At 40.8% G+C, this 21,758-nt stretch overlaps 2 protein-coding genes across 3 annotated transcripts; one reads left to right on the plus strand and one right to left on the minus strand.

Moving 5' to 3' along the window:
* Positions 1-466: 466 nt before the first annotated feature.
* ark2cb (arkadia (RNF111) C-terminal like ring finger ubiquitin ligase 2Cb) lies at positions 467-14,208 on the minus strand. Of its 2 annotated transcripts, none has more exons than XM_084359925.1 (8): positions 13,955-14,208; positions 9,882-10,215; positions 9,579-9,707; positions 8,053-8,182; positions 7,777-7,881; positions 7,305-7,400; positions 6,646-6,749; positions 467-4,189 (listed from the first exon to the last, which is right to left on the minus strand). In XM_084359925.1, the coding sequence occupies exons 1-8, from the start codon at positions 14,013-14,015 to the stop codon at positions 4,072-4,074; spliced, it is 1,077 nt and encodes a 358-aa protein (XP_084216051.1). In that variant the 5' UTR covers positions 14,016-14,208; the 3' UTR covers positions 467-4,071. The 2 variants fall into 2 exon arrangements, with proteins under 2 accessions (XP_084216051.1, XP_084216050.1); XM_084359924.1 differs by having other exon boundaries at positions 9,579-9,710.
* Positions 14,209-16,280: 2,072 nt separating this feature from the next.
* On the plus strand, positions 16,281-21,042 carry LOC311261359 (ATP synthase subunit alpha, mitochondrial-like). The gene is made up of 11 exons (XM_084359918.1): positions 16,281-16,431; positions 16,909-16,984; positions 17,559-17,728; positions 18,022-18,195; positions 18,639-18,805; positions 18,953-19,253; positions 19,373-19,597; positions 19,694-19,801; positions 19,932-20,076; positions 20,176-20,326; positions 20,433-21,042. The coding sequence occupies exons 1-11, from the start codon at positions 16,372-16,374 to the stop codon at positions 20,509-20,511; spliced, it is 1,656 nt and encodes a 551-aa protein (XP_084216044.1). The 5' UTR covers positions 16,281-16,371; the 3' UTR covers positions 20,512-21,042.
* Positions 21,043-21,758: the final 716 nt, after the last annotated feature.

Genomic DNA, 21,758 nt, shown 5'->3' on the forward strand with positions numbered 1-21,758 from the left:
TAAGTTGAAATGAGGTCGATATTCTCTCTGAAGAGTCTTTACAACAAATACTGCATTCATCTTACTTTAGTAAGTAAATTATTCTTATTTTACATTTTCACTTTGCAAGTTTGCATATTGTGTCAGGTTCAAATAGGGCAGGATTTTTTTTAGGTTTTAGTTTTTAATAAAATATAGATATCAATGAATAAGTCTAATCCAATGTTCATAAAATAATGATACAAAAAAGAATTGTGGTTCGATAAAGTTTAATTATAATCGAGATGTGTACTGAGCAGGTTGAGGTTGTTGTTTCTAAATGATCTGAAGCATACTACAGGTTTTTCTGTGCTGCAGTGACTTGTTCATTAATGGCCGACATGCTGATCCTGATACATCTGCTAATAAGCTGATAATGGCCAACAGACTGTATGTATTTCAAACTGTTGTCAATTCTACAATTGTATGAATAACACCAAAAATTCGATTAGTTGTCAGCATTTTAGGCAGTTTATTTGAAAAACACATACAAAAAGATCATATACAAGACAATAAATAAAAAAGAGACAGAACAGTTTGGGTTAAGCTATGCAACTTTTTGCATCATCATTAGTAATAAATACAGTACAAAATCCACCCAGAGTGAATCTAAAGATTTTCCACAATATTCACTGATCATGTTATTCTTCATTATGATTTAGCTATTGCTTTCATATTATTGATACATACTTCTACTTTTCTATAAAATACTCAAGATCATAAAACATTGCGCGGTTACAGCAAAACAGCAGTGTGTTGTACAAAGATGGCCACTTCCCTTTTTCACTGGCAGGTTAATAATCAACATTTTTTCAGCAGCAAAGAAACATCTGAAATATTCAAGAAGGTACAGCATCATATTAAACACATCTACAGAGCTACTCCCACATACACATAGGAAAACCTGAGAAGGACATGCATTAAAAAGCTTGTGCTTTAAGTTCTACTGTTCATTCCGGTTCATCAGCTTGAGTTAATACTATGGCTACTGTCCAGTTCGCTCTGGAGTAATGGGGTACACTGTGGAGGACATGGGGTAAGGCCAGTGAGAGCACGAAATGAAATAATAATAGTTAAGACCAGCCAGCGTCATTCCGATCCAATATATGTTAGAATAATTTGCAGGATTAGTAGAGTATTAATAAGAAATGCACACCGAAAACGTAGTTAGCTTATTATACCCAGGTGTAAAACACGCTATCTATATTGTATAACCACAGTACAGAAATTTGCTCAATAAGACCAATGGCTCAAGTTAGCATGTTAGATACTTCCCAAAATCCCACACAAAGCAATTGCCAGCGATACATAAGGACAAATAATACAGCTCATTATGTGTGTCCTAAAATTATAAGCACTAAATTGAGATCCAGATATGATGGAATATCATGAACATGGTCGAAATAAAACAAAAAAACAATATCAAAAAATTAACTCAAATATGACTGATTATGGGAAACAAAGCAGTATCGTATAACAAAAGCAAGCTAATTGCGGAGCCGTACTAAGACAAAAGGGGGTTTTTGTACCCCGTCATCTGCTTTAAATCAAAGCAGGGATGATACTAAAAACACAAAAAATATAAAGTAAAATCAAGAGGTGACAAGAATGGAATGTAAATCCAGATCAACAGCACCATGCTGGCTAGAAAATGTGTTGGGAAACACCCCCCACGTCAAATTTTCAACAAGTTTCTTTTTTTCTCCTCTGAAAAAGAAAACACAGACGGCATGCAAAAGCATCCCCACCGACCAATGCATAATGAGGTATTCTTTTTTTAATATTTTGTGTTATTTTAAATAAATATATTGATTAAATTGCAAAGTTATGAGATAGAGACATTAAATATTCCACCACGATAGCTAGCTAGCTACAGTTAGTAATAAATAATGATTGTTAAATACTTAAGGCATCTTTAATCACAGCATTCTATGTGAACTAGCAAACCTCCATTTTCATCCATCTGTAGTTTTTTGGATGGAGGTTTCGTACGAAAATAAAAATAAAAACGCAACACAAACAGTCAAGTTACCCTCCAATAATACACAAGGAAGCATGGAAATACTTGTAACTGAATAGAAACACAAAATCTAGGACAAGAAGAACCCACACCACCAAACCAAAAAATCAGGCAACTCCATATTATAGTGCATTTACAAAACACAAGCTACATTATAACAACAATAAATATGTTTTTGCAGCATTGCAGCTTTTTCTTCACTATGGTTAAAATGGACAAGGACTCGGCATATTAGTACCATGTCCAGATTGGCATGTGAGCGAAAAAAACAAAAATTACAAGTAATAAGGAAAAGAAAACAAATGGCAGAAAAAAAAGACAGTTGAAATAAAATCAATGTTAAGAACAATTGTTTGGTATTTTTCAAATGGATGGCTTTTTCTCCCTTTCACCCTCCTTCAAGTGAACTACGCCGACATGGTTCATGCATGATATAGAGAAAACGGCTTCTATCACTGAACGTATCACAGTTGTTCTAGCAATACCATACACTACTACCATGGGGGAGGGGGGTGGGGGGACAATCATACACATTCTAGCACGTTATCACAGGCAAACTAGTTTGTATTTTCCCTGTAACACCAGACAGTCGTTGTTTTTTTTTTTGTAATCAAACAGTGGGAGCAACTTAGATTGAAATGAAAAGGAGCCGGTACACAACAGAGGCGATTCACTGTATATAGAAATCACATGTGCTTGTTCGATAGGCAATAAGGTTCTGGTAAAAGGTAATACAAATGTCAGATTTTAGTCGCTCTGATGGCAAGACTCAGGCACTGCCTCCTCAAGCCCATCATGCCAGCCCTCTCATGTCACGATCATGCCATGAGCGAGGCCACAGAGAGGAGTTGCAGTTAGACACGGATCTACTCTACTAGCAGCTCTTTGAATCCTGAACGTCAGGAGAGAAACGCTACATCGGTCTGAGATCGGTGTCTAAGGGCAACTTTGGTCTACTCAGGATGAGTGGGGGGGGAGGGGAAAGGTGGGGGGGTGTAGGGGGTATTAGGTGCATTCTTGTCCTCCTCTATGAATGAGTGGGATCGTCATAGTATAACGGTTTCACATGCACAGACACAGTCCCTGTTTCTACTGCTCCACAACATTAACGACACAGCCCAAGCCTGCCATACAGCATGCACATCTGAGGCCTCTGCTCTAGATTATAGAGGCCCGACTACGACACTACACAGATCACTGGAAGCCATGCCTGCAGTTAGCGGGTTTAGCATCAAACTCTGATGGCATCTACTAACTGTAAATCCAAAAACCATGTTAGACGAGAAAGAGGGATTTTTGGCCTTTTTACACAACTAGCTCTTTCCTCATTGTCTATGATTTAACACGTCTCTGTTAGAGCTGTAGTCACCCTCTCTGTAGGTTTATTTTTCACAAACATATTTCTCAAAAAGGCTTTTGCTTGCTACACAACACTGTTACTCTGTAAATACTTTTTCAGTACTATACTCCATTACACCACAAGCGTTCAGCTACAAGAGTTCACACCAAACAACCTCATGCTAATCATTTGATAATGTTCTGTACAGATGTGCTGAGGGCTTGGGCAGAGTGCAGCTTAAAGGATTTTTCACAGGCCTGCGGGGGAGAGGGGTTTAGATATAGTGGCAGAGAAATGGCCTTAATTCACCACACTGAGCTGGGGAGGTTGGTGGTCAGAGTGTCCTCTCTCGGTGGCTGTATGGAGAAATGCACACAGGGTGCACAATCTGACAGAATCGTGTGAAGCCTCAGCACATCTGTCCATACATGTCCGCTCCTACCTTTTACATCCAGCAAGTCCATTCAACCAACCTTCAGTCCAGCCAACTAGCAAATGCATCAACCCCCATCCCTCGTTGTGTTGTAGGTGAGTGTGCTTTGTTGATCCCTCTGTCACAGCTGTCTCAGAAAGGCAGGCTCGTTGAGTGATGCAGAGGGGGAAGAGGGGGTGTTTGGCAGAGCCTCCCCCCGGAGGGAGGCCATGGAGAATTAACAAGACCCAGATCCAAAGCTGCAGGAGTCGACAGGAGCTATCAACTGTCGGGGGTCAGTTGGGTCTCAATGTCCACTCTGCAGATGGGGCATTTCCTGCTGGTGGCCAGCCACTGGTCCACACACCCCTGGTGGAAGAGGTGCATGCAGGGTAATCTCCTGCAGACACGAGAGAGACACGGTCAGGATTTTAAAAGAAATTTAGCAATTCAGCAACATTAAATGCCTGCGTTTTGAAACCTGTCTATCTCCAAAATGTCAACTTTTCAAGCTTTTTCAAAACAGCCTTGTTTTAAGTTTTGTGACATTTTTCAGATAATTGAATTCATTTTTTAGTGGTTTATTCATCTGAAGAGGGAGGATACTTTTCTCTAACCATAAAGGAACACTTGATCTTTTAGTTTATCTGAAAAAATTAAAGTTATCAAATTTGGAGATAATCTTTGTCTTTTGTGCTTACAATGGGATCTCTCATATTTTATCTCCTAATTGTAGTCAATTGTTATTTGCATCTTAATGTCCTTAAATGGAGCTTTTTTGTGTCGTTTACTTTATCAAGAAAAATAAACCAGAAAAGAGAGATCTCTGCTTAGTAACACTGAGTTATGGGCCTTGAAATCTTCAATGTGCCTGTGATTCATGTGTCCTGTCATGCCCAGTATCCAGATTGTGTCGAGAATAGATCCAGTTGTCTGACTCTGGTCCACATTTGACATCAGAATGCAGCTCAAGTGACTTCTTGTGATCAAATTTCTCCTCACTGCTCACATTTGATTTTTATCTGCAGGGAAACTGTGACTGCTGCCAAAAATCCACATTTGTTCTTCATAACAGAGTCAGAAGAGGAATTTCTGTCTGTTTTAGGTGCAATCATGGATAATTAGCGCTGTCAACTTTTATCAAATCACTCAAAAAGTATTTTAAATGCCAAGTGTAAACATAATAAAAGGCTTATGCTCTTCTCACAGTTGTCTTCTTTAACCCTAAACTTGTGACTTTAAACTAAAGAGAGCCGGAAACATCATCAATGATGCATGCTTAGAAGAACAGAGAATGTTTTCATATACAGTAATATACTATATAATCAAGCATAAGCAAACTCTCTCACTGTATCAATGCTCCATTTTCTATCTTTAAAAACAACCAGACGCAACCCTGACCCTAGAAAACCAAATGCCTTCAACAGCTTTGTTCTTCTTCCCTCCCTTTTCTTTTTCACAGAGTAAAATCACTTGTTTTGTCACTTTGCCAGTTAGACAGATCACAACACTGGATACGCATCACAAGATTTTGTGAAATGCTAATGTTGCCTTCAGGTGGTATATTCAAGATGAGTTGCTGGAAGAAATCCTGTGATAGGATTTTCAAACCCTGATGCTTTGAACTTGCATGGCAGAACCAATTAAGGGTTAAAAACTGCTTAGACTCTGACTGTGTATCCATTCTGAATGAAACTGATGTGGACATATATAAATTATTAAATGTAAGCATGTTTCTCTGAGGGCTAATCAGCAGGGAAAGGGTTGTCTGGGGACAGAAGACCTCAACCAGCTTTCCACAAACAACTTTTGGGGTAAATGTTGGTCACAACACTGTGTCTACGCCCACTGCATTGTCGAGGTTGGAGGTAAAAACATAATATGGACAAACAACACGTTCTATAATGTCTCTCAAACCGCACCAGGCAAAAGACAGATAAAGATATGGGATGGGGTAGAGATGGAAAAAGATTACCATGTTAACAAATTGTGAGCATTTATGTCATGTAGACATCAACAATATGAGACCATACCGATTAAATTAGGGTTTAAGTACACTGAACAACAGTTTTGGCTGATGTGTGGGCCAAGATTTGTTTTGTTTTCAGGCCCTTCCATACTAGTAAGTGCCAAGTCACATATATTAGAGCTTTTTCCAGTCTTAACTATGACTCAAATACTGTTGTGAATGCTATTTTTATGGGTCGGAAACCAGTGATGGACTGTAGCTGAGTACATTTACTCAAGTACTGCACTTAAGTACAATTTTGAGGTAGTGAGCAAGCTCACTGCTTGATGGAAATAAATCCTACACGCTGGACTTTAACAAAAAAGCACAACAAAAGTTTTGGGATTTCCATTAGTTTTCCAGGTAATTACTAAAAATTCAAAGTGTTTTGACAAACTTTGGCCTGAGGGTGGCGCTAGATAAAAGTAAGGGGACGAACAAAGTTATTACAGCTCACCCTGAGGGGACAGAAATGCAACAATCGATCCAACAGCCATCAAAACATTCACTCAAAACTACAAATGTCAACCTGCTGACGGTGCTAGAAGAAAAGTCAGAGAATCATCAGAGGGATTCATCCTCTGGGAACCATGACTATCTGTCCCAAATGACATGGCAATCAATACAGTAAGTGTTGACATATAAAAGTCTGGACTTAAGTGGGTGACTGGCTGATTGAAATATAATCGCCATACTAGCACTACAGAATTGCTAAAAGCTGCATGTAACAGAGGACAGGTAAAACAAATGTATCCCCCAGAAGACACAATTTGCATGCACAGCTTATGTTCAAATCTGCATAACCAGCATTCCCCTCTTTTAAGAAAATGATGAGCGTATAGGCATACCTGACATCCTCTCCGTCCTCCAGCATTGACAAACAGATGGTGCACTTCTCATCAGTGTCCAGCTCCTCATCATCCAGACACATCTTCAGGTCCTGGGGTATTCTCTGCAGAGAGACGTAAATTATTAACGTGCGTCTGCATGTTGGGAGCTGCGATGTTTGTGCCACCGGTGTCTCTGAGTCAGCGCAGACAAAAGGGAAAAAAACTCACCTAATCATGCTTTCCCAGAAAAAGACAAAATATAGATCAGATGGAAAAGACTCAATTACTTCTTCTCACTCACAATGTACCGAAATGATCTGACTCTCTTCCAAGAGTATTTGGGTCATATTCAGTGTAGACACTTTTTTAAATTCATTCCACGCACATATCTGCAGACAGCTGGATGAGTCATCCCTCGCCTTGGATTGTGCACACTGCAGACCTGTTTCACTAATCTGCTAAGGGAAATTAGTTTGACCTTTGAACTTCTGCGAGAGCCGTGACCCTCTCTCCACTCTCATCTTTGCTCTTTGATCTTTCTGACCCCGTGCTGCCCTTCTCCATCCACCTCTTTCATATTTTGCTTTGCTTATTTCGTGCCCAAGGCTTCAACTAAACCAGACCCCATCAAAAAGATCCTATTGCTCAGCTAGCCAGTAAGAAGCTGACCATTTTACCTTTTTGTACTTATGGGGGAAAGTGAATCTCTCTATGGTGGTTTGGACCGCCCCCCGGTTTACACTGCCCAGTCTGTCCTCCAGCTGCAGAAGCTCCTACAATGAAAACAACATACAGGTATGTCTTGTAAGTGTTTCAATGTGTTAAAAGGCATTTGTAGAGTCATTTGTAAAATAAAACATTCAGAAAAGAAATGCAAGTGTGGAGTACTTTGATTAAATAGAATAATTGCTCCTTCGAGGAACAGGACAGAGCCTCTCAGAAAACAATTGCATCTTATTCAAATGAAAACAAATGTCATGAGATTAAAGGCAGTTGGACCATTTGAGGCATCTGGAACCCAGAGAAATTGGAAATAAGGAAATCTGTTACACTCGAGCATGTCCAGAGCGTTGGTCACACTGGAAACAATGATAAATGAGGGTTGACTGGTGTGTCTGCTGAGGAGAGAGAGGAAGAAGCAGCACGAACCTCGTAGCTCTCTCTAACAGCAGACGCGTGGCGGGAGGGGTTGAGACTCTGCAGAGCCAGCAAGTGTAGCTGGGGATATGGGTAGTTTCTGATTTCATGGACAACCTGGAAGATGACAGATAAAAGAGGCAACATCAGCTCTGCAGCAGAAATCAGAAATGACGGAGGAACACAGGTCATCCCGCAGATGCTGGGTTTCGAGATCAGTCTCCAAAGCCAGAGGAGAATCGCTGGGAGTTCATCATGATTGATTGTACAGAGGAAGAGGGGGCTTACCACTTGTGTTGAGGCATTGTTTCGAGGGAAGTGGTGCATCCTAGGAGAGGTCAAGTAGTGCTGATAGTGCTGCGGCAGCGGATGGATGTGATACTGGTGGGGGGGCAGCCCAGCATCCACACTAAGATCCCTGGACAAAAACCGAAAGCAAGTCAGTCAGTGGCACACAGGTCGTTATTTCATAGTGATTCTAACAGTGGATTCATACACAGCACAGTGGGTGTCCCTTCATTTCAACAGCACTATTTAGGCCAGTGATTCCCAACAAGGGGTACTTGTACTGAAAGACTGCAGCGTAAGCTCAGCTAATTTTAAAAAATAGAAATTCCAATTGCTTGTTTGCTTTTGATGTAGAGGTAAGGGAGTAGGAAAGGGGGCATTGGCCTCCCACTTTATGGCTCTGGTCCACATTTGTTTTAAGTATCAGATCACTGTAACCCAGTTCCAATCATTCCCATCTACTCTCGTGCAGCTGGTATTGTTTTCACCTTGTCTGTCTGCCTGTTGACAGATTAGGTCACTGCTGTGCAAAATACATTCAGGAAACTTAACAGGTGTGTAGTTGACATCAAAATGAACGCTGAATTTAAAGATTTGAAGAAGATGGTCTGAGCAAACTTGGCCCACATTTGTGGACCTGGAGACACCTAGTGTGGCAGGAATTTGATATAAAGGATATGGCTGTTTGCCTGTCATAGAAAGATTTGGTCAACGCAATAACATCACACCCGTGCAAGATGCAGTCATGAAACTTAACAGTAATGTAGTTGAAATAAAAAGTGTTTCTCTCCAGCATTATAAAACAATTATGCTGTCAGTGGCTGTGTGGCTCTACCTCTCTTTGACCCCTCATGAAACTCCTCATGCATAAATGTTACATTTAAAAGTTTATTGCCAACTTTAGTGTCTCCAGCTTGGTTTTAAACTCCTTCCATCTCGTCTCGACTCACATTTGTAGGCAGTCTGGTGCAGTGCAACTAAGACAAACTGACAATGAGGAATGATTTGTCAGAAATTAGTCGTGTCTAATTTTGTATGCTTTCTGTTGGTATGCAATCCAAACCTTAAAGGTCCCATATTGTATTAATGTTCTCATACTGTTCATTGCTGCAGCACCGTTATTCACTCTGGCTGAACGCTCCGGTTAAGTGTTTGTCTTTTCAAGGACCGCCTGCCAGTCTGCTCTGATTCGTCAGCTGTGATGGGTCTAAGTAGGCACCACCAACTGTGCTTCCGCATCAGCTCTGCTGGTGTTTTGCAGCCATGGTCGTACTGGGGGCAGTGACTGTATATTTGTGACATCACAGCCTCACTAAAGTCCTGACAGCTCATTTAAAGGCACCGTTCCTGAATATGGCTGTGTGGATTGAGCACTTTGATAGTTTGGCCATATTTATATAAAGCACCTAAATCTACTTTGTAATAAAAAAAAAAAAAAGTGTTTTCAAACAAATAAAAACCTTCTGGAAACTGTTTGCCTCTGTAGCGATGCTTAATGTTTTATGAGATGTCTATATATTGCTTACCAGTCTGTGCCCTCAGCCAGGTAGCGGGGCTGCTGCACCACCGGCTGAGGAGGGACATGAAGAGGGGGCGCAAACTCATAGCCAGGCCGCAGTCTGTGGGGCTGGTGAGGAACTCTCTCTGGGGTGCGTCTGCTAAGACAAATAACCAATCATGTGAAAACATCCTGGGAAACCAAGAGTTTGTCTTAAATATGATGTCACTGCACAACCCCGTCAGTCTGCTTAAACCAAGAGGTTAACTGGATACAACAAAAGCGAAACATTTTTTGTCTTTTAAATTTCCCTGCAAAGCCCTGTGGATACCTGGACGGTGGCAGGATGTGTCGGTGCTGGGCCTCGAGGATCTGCTGCTGGAGGAGGTATTGCTGGTGTAATGCCTGAGGTAGGAAGGGAGGGGCAGGGATGTCCTGGAACTGGGGAGCGGGTAAGGGGTTGAGGGGTGGGTGGAGCGGAGGGCCATGCTGGTGGCCGGGAGGGGCCAGGTGGGGGTTAATGCCTGACTGTGGCTGCCCTGGGTGGGGCATGGGGAAGTCCATGGGCAGCGGGGCCTGAGGACCTAACTGGAAGTGCCGGCAAGAGGTAGCATGGCTGTGCTGCTGCTGCTGCTGTTGCTGCTGTTGCCGGTTGAAATGGGATCCTGTGGAGGATAAGGAGAAGTTGTCAGGCTCCTGAGGGGAGAGATTAGCTGGAATTAATTGTGGGTGAAATGTGGTGTCACTGTGTGTGTGATATAGCATGTTAATGAAGCCCTACCTCTTACCTAGGGTGAAAAATACTTCTGTGGGGGTGGGAAAATGATGATTACCACAAGTACCATGAACATGACGACCATTTTTTTTTTTTTTGGTCCTGCACACAAAACGCGAGCTTTCATTTCTTTAATTGCATTTTCCGACCTCTGGATCGACTGCTGGTCTTCTGACTCACACACAAAGCGGACTGGATCAGAACAGATGAAATCTACCAGGATATGGTCTTCAACGCAGTTCTTGTAAATTCTGCAGCTGACAGTGGGTCAGTGCACTCGGTAAAACCTTTAGTACCTGGCTGTCTGTAAGATATATATTAAACTGTTAAAGTGCCAAGTCTATCTATATAACCATAAAGAACAATTCTTTCCTTCTTAAAAGTTAAACCAGACAATGAATTCACTATTATGCATCTGTGCTTCACTGAAACCTCCTGTATCTTTGTGTCTTACACATACAGTACAGCACTTCTTGTTCTTCTCCCATGTGAACATTCAGGAGTTGAGAGGAAATAGCTTGAATGCTTTTTTTTTTTTTTTTACTCTCTCCAACCACAGCTATTTGGCAACTGCAGCGAGCAGACTGCTGTAGAGACTCAACAGGGGGAAAAAAAAAGACTAACTTGTGCTGTGGAGCAATATGGTTTTAATGCTCAACTTAAGCTTATAAAGACGGTTTTGATTATGGAAGGGTTGGGAAATTGCAACACCAAATTTAGCTTTGAATTAAAACTTTTCAGGAAATACTGGCCAAAAGGAAGCCATGCTAGGTCTGCAGTGGAGCAGGATTTAATATTCTGTGTTCGGTTATGTCCATCTGGCAGAAACTGAAGCAGTGAATTTTAAATCTTCCATTTCAGAGATTCAAGTTGTGCAGTTCTTATAGAAGATAGAAAAAATCCGGTGTGAGGTTTGAGTTTAATCTGATTTTAAAGTGTAAAAAGACATGACAAATTCTGATGTAAACAGTGGAAATCTTTTTAAAAATCATGAGGAAATAGGCAAAGTCTACATTGCATTTACTAGGAGTACGCTTGAAAAACGCAGTATGGTTTTAAAAACACACCCAGGAAAGATAAGCAGTATGACTTTCCAGCATTATTTTCAGCTTGACAAGTCGTCAGCGCAGCCGGGCGGACAAGAGATGACCTTGCAGCCGTGGGTCAAAGGCTCAAGTCTAGACTGTGAGTAGCACACTGCGTTTTCAAGCGTCTCAGTGAGAACGATCACCATGAATGACAGCAGATAGACTCATTCAGGCCCTGTGATGGAGGAAGCGTGGAAATTGTCTATCTTTGTCACAGCGGGAGAGGAGGTGGGTGGGGAAGGGGGGTGGAGGGGGGGCAGGTAGGGACAAGGGAGAGGGAGGACAATAAATGGAAATCAGCAAGAAGCACACTGAAGGTTAGGAAAAACACTATATTCTTTATTGAAAAATATTAGTATATGTGGAATTTGTGTTTTCTTTGTTTGTTTGTAATAATAGTATAAATCCATGCAACAAAAATAAACAACATAGACTGAAGGCAAGGCCCACCATGCTCCATATAGGGTTAAAAAGAACAAAAGCGGCATCCAATGAGCAGACGTGTTGGCTACAGCACATGATTCCAGTACAGCAGGGTACATCTTTACTACAGAAAGATTACATTGGATTTTCACTAGTCAATGTAGAAAACCAAAAACCAAAAATTATGAATCATAAAATGTGACCATGCATTGAAAGTACTATTACCAGAACAAAAGGTAAAGAGAGACCACAACCAAACAATAAAGACGTTATTACTAATAGAGGATCTCTTTAGCAGTGCAGGAAAATAGGCATCCCTGTGAAATGGATAGCATTTTGGCCTTATGTTAGTGGGGAAAATTGGGAAGTGATGAACCACCAGTGAGCATGTTTTGCTTACTTTTTTTTCTTCTTTTTTTTTCTTAATTTCATTTGCTCGAGATGAGCAAACAGCCCTGACAATTCAGTGTGATTCGAAGCTTGAAATTTGCAAAGGGAACAAAAGGATTACACAAAAATGGAGACAGTTATGGCAGGTTGTTGTGTGCAGGTGCAGTGTACCTTCAAGTCATTTCAAGTGATCACATGACAGCATTTGCTGAAATGTGACGTTTAATAAAAAAATGGCATGCACGTGGTGCCAATTTTGCATGCTTATTTTCTTTTTCAATTACAGGTCACTTCTTTAATCGTGTACATTGCACCTTGTGTGAAGAGAAGGAAGATGAGCCAAATTCTGGTGTTCAACAATGCAGTGCAGTATTTAAGATCATGCAAAATGTATCCACTTTACAGGAATTTACAGCATGTTGTCTATCAAGACTGGATGGGAGGTACACAATGACATTCAACTGATATCTAATAAAAAGGAGCTAAAATGTTTACTCAGTGCTACAGCAATTTGACAGAAAAAAGACAAAAAAGGTGCTCTGGTCTAGGTGTTAGCTATTGTTTTAGTCTTGCTTAACATGGAAAAGTCTATGACTGAATACATCTCGGGAAGGGGGGTGCTTTTTAATACCAATGTCGTCTTCTGATGGAAAGAGGAAATGAAGAAGGGATTCACAATACAGCTAAATGCAGAGAACAGGCAGAGGCCACGCCACACCACACAGCAGCAGATGATCATTAGCTACACAATGGGGGGGACGACAAAGATCTGATAAATGCAGAATGTAGAGCCAGCCTCCATACTATGAAACAGGGAAATAAGAACAGAAATAAAAGCACAATGAAATCACTGACGCCACTGTTATGATATTAATGTTACACTGTAGCTTGAGCATTGTTTTAACTGTGACCGCAGACTCGGGGCTTTCTGCAATCCGGCAGCTTCAAACAAAACAGCTGCTGAATTGCCAATTAGCAAATAATAGAGAAAGGCGACGGAAACATTGATGGTTGGGGAAAGTCTACGCTCGCCGGGGGGCAATTAAGCCATGTATCGATTAGCACACTGGCCAATTCAAACGGATAATAAAAAAAAAATCACGGACAAGGGGGGTGAAACGGCGAGCGCTAGCAGAAGAAGGTGATCTTCAAATGACATCATCCAGGCATAGATAAGCTGACTGGCTGGAAGGCTACGTCTATTTTGCGGTATTTTTACAGTGCAAATAAACGATAGCGCCTCGGGGGGAAAATAACAATGCATCGTAATGTTGCTGAGATATAAATCTTAAGAGTTAAAACCCCATCTAATGCCAGTGTTGCCCTAACACATTTCCTCTATGCAGGAATGTGTTTCTGGCGTTGGCTATTTTGGACCGCACGCCCCGTGCATGTGGAATCCTTTGTGAGGAATGTTTCCGTTCCAAGAAATAGCCGGAGCCGACGAGCCAGTTAGCTTATCTTTTAGCGGCGGTATTTGTTTATAACGAGGCGCAGTTACACATGGGGAACTAAATCACTCGGTGGTTTATTGTCACCTTCGATGAATACAAATCGCGGTAGCATCACGTTACGCGCAGTTTCGCGAATAATTTGACCGTAGGTTTTAGCTTGCTAACGCGAGCTAACCCGAAAAGGCTAGGCTCGAGCTAGCTAGCCAACAGCTGCAGTGAATATTAAGATAAACAGGGCACATGTTTTGGATCGATATGAATATTAATACCGTACCTCTGTTTCTTACTGAGCCGAATACAGGAAGAACCAGATATCCGACATGCACTAAGACCATCCTGGGATCCTTAATCTTATGATTCCGCTGGGTTATTTGGAGAGATAGAGTAGTAGTAGCCCATGCGGATCTACATTCAGGCGGCTGGTTGTTGCTGGCTGGCTGCTAGCACCACAGGCAAACCAAACGAAACGACTGTCTGACTCGCTCGGCTGTCGTTGACAAAAGCAGACATGTCATTTCATGTCCGGGGCGACAGGGGGCGGTGTTGCAGCGGTGACACGGCTGAGGGTATCTCCAGGTTATCCTATTAAAAGAATAGGAATCTACTGTTGTAGTTTTTAAATACACATTTAAAGAGATAATGACTCCATGCTGCACCCGAAGTAATAGTTTGTTTTAAAGCTTATGTTCTCTAATGAACAAATTAATTAATAACTTGCCCATTAAAGGATGAGTTCACCCTCAAAAAAATGACAGTGTAGTGTACTCGGCCTCATGCCGATGGAGAAGTGGATGGAGATTCATGGTCAACAAAACATTTCTGGAGCTTTGGGTTGCAGCTCTCTCCTAAACAGCTGAAGTAGATGGGGACTTGTTTGAAAACTTTAAAAAATAAACATATAAAATGGCTCCATGTAGATCATCAAGTCTCTGGAAGCCCCAAGGTCCAAAATTGATTTGAACATACAGTATTAATAAACGTGTGAATCTTGCAGAGACTTGGATTACGCCTGACAGGCTATAAAGAGCAATTTCATGTTTATTTTTCAGTTGTTTTTTTACGTATTGAAACAAGTCCCCATCTACATCAGTTGTTTAAGAGAATGCTGCAACGCTGTTTTGCTGTGAAGCTCCAGAAATGTTTTGTAGACAATGAAACTTTATCTGACTTTCCGTCGGCATCAAACTGAGTAGATACTGACTATATTTTCGTTTTTGGGTGAATTTATCCTTTAAGCTTTCTGCACTACCCAAACAGTCTCTGTTGGTAAATTCCCAGTGATTTTTGAACATAATAAAGATAACTCGATCACAAATAAGATATAAGAGAAGAACATGGCAAAGTTATTTCATTTGGTAAATCTCATTCTGATATATTTATTTGGGGTTTATTTATCATTGTACTAATTACACGTTTTTTTGTTTTGCATAATTTCCATAAATCTAAAGACAGACATTTTTACCTTGTGAATTTAATTATATTATTATCCAGATACTGTAATAAGAAATATTTTCTGTTTGTCCTCTGCAAGGCTTTCAAAATTTAGGCTCATGTTATAGATGCTGAATCTTCTGAGAGCAAACAGTCTTTAAAAACATTATTAGAGACAGATGATATGCAAATTATACTAACTAATTTTAGAAGAATAGCAGTAAAAGATGCTTGGGATAATTTATAATTATCAGATCCCTGGAACGTTTATTGTGTCAGTGCACTGATATTGTTTTAGACAATAAAGTTCATTGTTAAACTGTATAATATACTGCCCCTGTTACATATCTTTGTTGTCAAGTGATTGATAACATTGGAAAAAATGTGTATTTTGGCTGATATACTGATATCAGTATTTGTCGGGAGCTTAATTTTATTTAACATTTACTTTCTAGATTCAGATTAAGAATAAAAAATATAATCCATATATAAGTGATAATAGCATAATATCATTAAGACTTGAATGATCGCCATTGGGGACATGTTTATATGTATAATTTGAGATACAATATAGATACATTGATCGAAGTTAGCCCCACATTTATCAGCTACAATATCAAAGTGACGCACAAATTAATCCATCAGTATTCATAATTGAATAATATAATATATTATTCTGAAATAGGCTATTCCGCAAAATTAGTACTTTAACCTTGGGTACTTTAAAGGTGCTATTTGTAAGAAAAGTGGATTTTTGAGTCTGCACCTTTAAGTAAGCTACATTTTGATGCTAATGCTTTTTGGCTTTTACTTTAAAATTTTAATGCATGACTTTTACTTGCCTGTATTTCTGCACTGTGGTACTTCTGCTTCTACTTAAGTAAAATATGAGTACTTCTTCCACCAACTGCTGTTTAAGTTATTTTCATGGACTACACACTAGCCAGTTTTATAGGTATATCCTTACAATGTGATGCAACAGCTCTCACATGAACACCTATTAATATTCTATAAAAAATAAAATATTACTTGTATGCATATTATAAGATAAAGTCAGAAATGTTGGTCCAAAGTCAAGTTGTGAGGATAAATATAGCGGTCAGTGTCGTCCCCCTGACGGCAGGGGGCAGAGCTGAGCGGCAGAGCAGGAAACTCAACATCGGTCACATAAATAGAAGAAGAGTCCATTCAGCCATTACATTCTCACAAGCAGGTCGAAGCCGCTGTTGGTGGAGGACAGGTCATTAGCAACCCGACAAAATGTTATCCGTGAGAGTTGCAGCAGCTTTGGCGAGGACCCTGCCCAGACGGGCTGGATTTGTAAGTACTTTAACTAAACAGTCTGCATTTGATAAGGATGCTGCAGCAAGTTTATTTAATATCGTTGTAAACCTTGTGGGCGTGAAGGGTAATGTTAACGTCACAGGCCGCTAGCTAACTTGTCATCCATTAACTTATGCGGCTTTGAACGCTACTAACATGTTCTGGATGATACCTACCGGTAATAATCTTGAAATTGTTGCATTAAGCGTGTTTGTCGAAGTTGCCCTTGTGAGACGTCGTCCTGCAGCAAGCGGCGCTAAAGTTAGCACGGAAGCTAATGCTAGCTACCAGCTAACGGCTCATTCAGCCACGCTTTGAAGGTCAGAAAGCCTGACAGCGCATGTCGTCTGCGCTGTGCAGCGTTGGACTAGCTCAGCTTTCTAAGTGCACATTGTTGACTGTCCCTGCCATATATTTAGTGAACTGTTCTGTGCAAACAACGTTTAATCTTATCCCGTCTGTCATTAAAATCAGGTGTCCAAGGCTCTACCGGCCGCTTGCGTTGGGGTCAACCACCTCCACACACACAGACCATGGCTGCAGAAGACAGGTGAGAAAGTCAGAAACAACATGATAGAAACTCTGTCCTCCACAACATGGGTCAGCTGCACTCAAAGGCGATTGATGAAGGTCATTGATCATACTGAGTTTGTCTTTGTAAATGTCAAAATGAGGTACTTTCTGTAGTGAAATGTACTTCATTCATAGAGGAGAATAACACTGTTTACAAAATCACAGCGATGTCATATTATCTTTGACATTAAATCAATATGCTTATTTACCCTTTTTGTCCTGTACAATATTTATCTTAGCTAGTTTTGAATGATTTGATCTCTCATGGAAAAGCTTTTGTGACACTATGACCTTTACTTTTAATGTAATAATCTAAGCTCAGGAAACAACTAAATTTAAGCTACATCGCAATATTATGAACAATCCCTAATGTCATCTTGCATCATATTAAGATGTCTCCTTATAAATACACTGCTTTTTCCTATTTTTGGCCTTTTTTTTTCTAATTTCAAAAATCAGACATCCAGAATTTTGTTGCATAATTTTAAAATGAATGTCATATCATATTGCTACAAAACAATATCTGACGATGTATGTTGTCTCATTGACAGGCACAGCCGAGGTGTCTTCCATCCTGGAGGAGAAGATCTTGGGAGCTGACACCGCTGCCGACCTGGAGGAGACAGGACGTGTGCTGTCTATTGGTGACGGTATTGCCAGAGTGTACGGTCTGAGGAACGTCCAGGCTGAAGAGATGGTGGAATTCTCCTCTGGACTGAAGGTATGTAGAAAAGGATACTATGAAGCCTATCAGTTTTTTATTTCTAGGCTAAACGCACTGATTTACAACTACGCCAAAGACAAAGCTATTGTAATTAAAGGTTTTGTCACACAGGGATCATATAGGATATGATCATGTGTCATCTTGAATGAACAAAACTGAAAGAACATTTTGTACTTTTTAAAATGCAAAATACTCAAAAATCATGAATTTCCAACATCTGCAGTTTAGCTTTATTTATACCTAAACAAACTCCCTGCTAATGAGCTGTAAATGTTTTTTTCCCCCTCCAGGGTATGTCTCTGAACTTGGAGCCTGACAACGTTGGTGTTGTGGTGTTCGGTAACGACAAGCTGATCAAGGAGGGCGACATCGTGAAGAGGACTGGTGCCATCGTGGATGTCCCTGTTGGCGAGGAGCTGCTTGGCCGCGTGGTGGACGCTCTGGGAAACGCTATTGATGGAAAGGTAACTCGAAGCCATTGTAGATTATGTTTAAGCAGAAACCCTTAAGGTTTGCTTGTTCAGATGACTCCTTCCTTGTACCTGTTAAAGTAATGGTAGTTCTCATATCAGTATATTTATATTTTGGGTTAGCCACAGAATTGTTTAACCAGTGTTGTCATAATCAAAATAAACACTCATTGTAAAGCAGTGCCTTCAGTGGTAGGTTTCCTTTTTTTTTTTTTTGTAAAAAAAGCTTCATAAACTAGTCTGTTAATGTCTGGAGAGCCTCATATATATGACCCAATCTTAGATGAGTAGATTTGCCTAACTGTCTGAACACCAATAATAGATAAATATAGTTACTTATGTGTTTAAAAACTGAAATAACATTAAATAGCATTATTGACACACTTGTTGCTGATTTGATGTGTCGGTTCAACTTTAAAATGCTTTCTTTTTCTCAGGGTCCCCTGGGTGCCAGCATCCGTAGGCGTGTCGGTCTGAAGGCCCCTGGTATCATCCCCCGTATCTCTGTGAGGGAGCCCATGCAGACTGGGATCAAGGCTGTGGACAGCCTGGTGCCCATTGGCAGAGGCCAGCGTGAGTTGATCATCGGTGACAGGCAGACCGGGTAAATACTTTGACATTTTATGATTATTTGGAGATACTGTCATTCCATGGATGAATGATAAGTAAAGCTTGCAACCTTAGTTGCGTTACCTTTTTTTATTATTTTTTTATTTTTTATTTTTTTAAATAATCCGTCTTCTGTCTCCAGCAAAACCGCCATTGCCATCGACACAATCATCAACCAGAAGCGTTTCAATGAGGGAACCGATGAGAAGAAGAAGCTGTACTGTATCTACGTCGCCATCGGACAGAAGAGGTCCACCGTGGCTCAGCTGGTGAAGAGGTTGACTGACGCTGATGCCATGAAGTACACCATCGTGGTCTCTGCCACCGCCTCTGATGCTGCTCCCCTGCAGTACCTGGCCCCATACTCTGGCTGCTCCATGGGAGAGTACTTCAGAGACAATGGCAAGCATGCCCTGATCATCTATGATGATCTGTCCAAGCAGGTGAGGGCTCAGATGGAGTTTGTAAAGTGAAACCAAAAGATTGGCTATTAATAATAAAATTGTTGTTGTATCCCAAAATGCAACAATGATAACTTTTATTGTTTTCTCCTTCCATTCAGGCTGTTGCCTACCGTCAGATGTCCCTGCTGCTGCGTCGTCCCCCTGGTCGTGAGGCCTACCCCGGTGATGTGTTCTACCTGCACTCCCGTCTGCTGGAGAGAGCTGCCAAGATGAACGACAACTTCGGTGGTGGCTCCCTCACTGCCCTCCCCGTCATCGAGACCCAGGCCGGTGATGTGTCTGCCTACATCCCCACCAACGTCATCTCCATCACAGACGGACAGGTTTGTTTTCATATTCGTGGTTGTGTTTTGGCTCATACATGAAACCTCATCGACTACATTGTTGTTATACTGATGCTCTTCATCTGTTTGCCGTAGATCTTCTTGGAGACTGAGCTGTTCTACAAGGGTATCCGCCCAGCCATCAATGTGGGTCTGTCTGTGTCCAGAGTAGGCTCTGCTGCCCAGACCAGAGCCATGAAGCAGGTAACATCTGGGTTTTATTTTTTTAATTTAGACATCACCCAAACATTTGAACTTCATTTCAACTTTTGTTTCAGTTAATTATTCTGGATGGTCATAAAGCATTATAAATGTTTTTATTCCTCCCCTCTAGGTGGCCGGTACCATGAAGCTGGAGCTGGCTCAGTACCGTGAGGTCGCTGCCTTCGCCCAGTTCGGCTCTGACTTGGACGCTGCCACCCAGCAGCTCCTTAACAGGGGCGTCAGGCTCACTGAATTGCTCAAGCAGGGACAGTACTGTGAGTGTCCACTAGAAGTATTAACAGAAATGCAAAGCTGAATGTCTCTTTAAACATGCAAAATTAAACAATTGCAATGTCTCCCATTTGTCCCTCCAGGCCCCATGGCCATTGAGGAGCAGGTCACAGTCATCTACGCTGGTGTCAGAGGTCACTTGGACAAGATGGAGCCCAGCAAGATCACAAAGTTTGAGAAGGCTTTCCTGCAGCACATCCTCAGCCAGCACCAGGACCTGCTTTCTGCAATCAAGTGAGACACATTTCTCAGCCAAAAGATGTTTGAGCTATTTGCCTTTTTATAATTGGACTACAAGTTTAAGAAGTATTAAACCGACCTGATGTGTTTTCTGTTTCAGGGCTGACGGCAAAATCTCAGAGGCATCAGACGCTAAACTGAAGCAGCTTGTACTGACCTTCCTGTCCAGTTTTGAGTAAAAGATAGCACTTCTCTTGATCTTCAGTGAGCTACCTGTCTGTGTCCCCATTCTGCTTATCTATGTGAAGACGCTGAAGGCCAAAACCTCCATGTACAGATTTCTCCAAATAAAATTTTACAAACCTACTGTGCTGTAAAATTCTTCTGATTGTTCGCAGTGAGTTTAGTGTTTGGGTACGAGCCCTCTGAGCAGATCTCACTAGTGGCAGAAGAGGTAATGATCAATGTGAGACAAACAAATACTGTTCTGTAGACAAATCGAATATGTTTGAATTTATGTCTGCTCAGCACGTACCACAGTCATGAATTCTGTTTACTGTGCTGTAACAACTTGTTCATAAGAGAATTATTTAAAAAGTGGGTTACTGAGTGTTTAGATGACTTGACAAGTGTGTGTTCTGCCCCTCACTGTTTTCAGAGGACGCACAAGTGAGCTGTAAGCCCGGTTTCTCAGCTGTGGTTGAACTGATGGGGTGACATGTTTGATACTAAGGTAATAAATTCAGTGACACCGTCACACGTCAAATCCATCCTGTATTGTCCTGTCTTATATCTAGACTCGCTCCCAATTACTGACTTTGTGGAGTGACTTTAGTGAGAATATTTACAGCTTTGTGTTTTAAGTCTTGCCTGTCAAATCTATATTGCATAACATAATTCATAAAGCATATTCATGCACTTTATACATTTAAAAGCAAGTGAGATATGTAGAATTTCATTTCTAAGTTAGGCTGCAATAAATTATTCATCAGTTCATCAGCATATTTGTCTATGAAACATTCAAAAAGTCTGAAGGAGCCTGCTTTAAATCGTTGTTTCTGATTCGAAGTATTCATCTTACATTGATACAAAACAAGAAAGGCTTCAAACAGACTTATGTATTTTTGTTTGAAACCCAAATCTGAATCAAAGATTTAATCAGTTATCAAACAAGTTGAGATTAATCATCCATGGATTGACTGATCACTTAATTAACATTATTTAAGCTCTATTTCTAAGAATATGACTTGACACTTCATGGTTGCCTTAAAGCAGGGTCGCGTTTGATTTGGCCGACCAGAAGTTTCTAGCGATCAAGCCTCTTTGTTTCTTGTGAGGTAAAAAAATCTCTTTTATATGTTAGATCCCAATTTATTAATCATTTTTCAGAATTAGAATTAGAAATATTTATTTGATCACCAAGGGTAAACTGGTTCGCTACAGTTGTTCCTTTTAGATTAGAAATATCACACCAGAGAGAGTTGAA

Source organism: Pagrus pagrus (genome assembly GCF_965226575.1).
Source record: "Pagrus pagrus genome assembly, chromosome: 8".
NCBI classification, from domain to species: Eukaryota; Metazoa; Chordata; class Actinopteri; order Spariformes; family Sparidae; genus Pagrus; species Pagrus pagrus.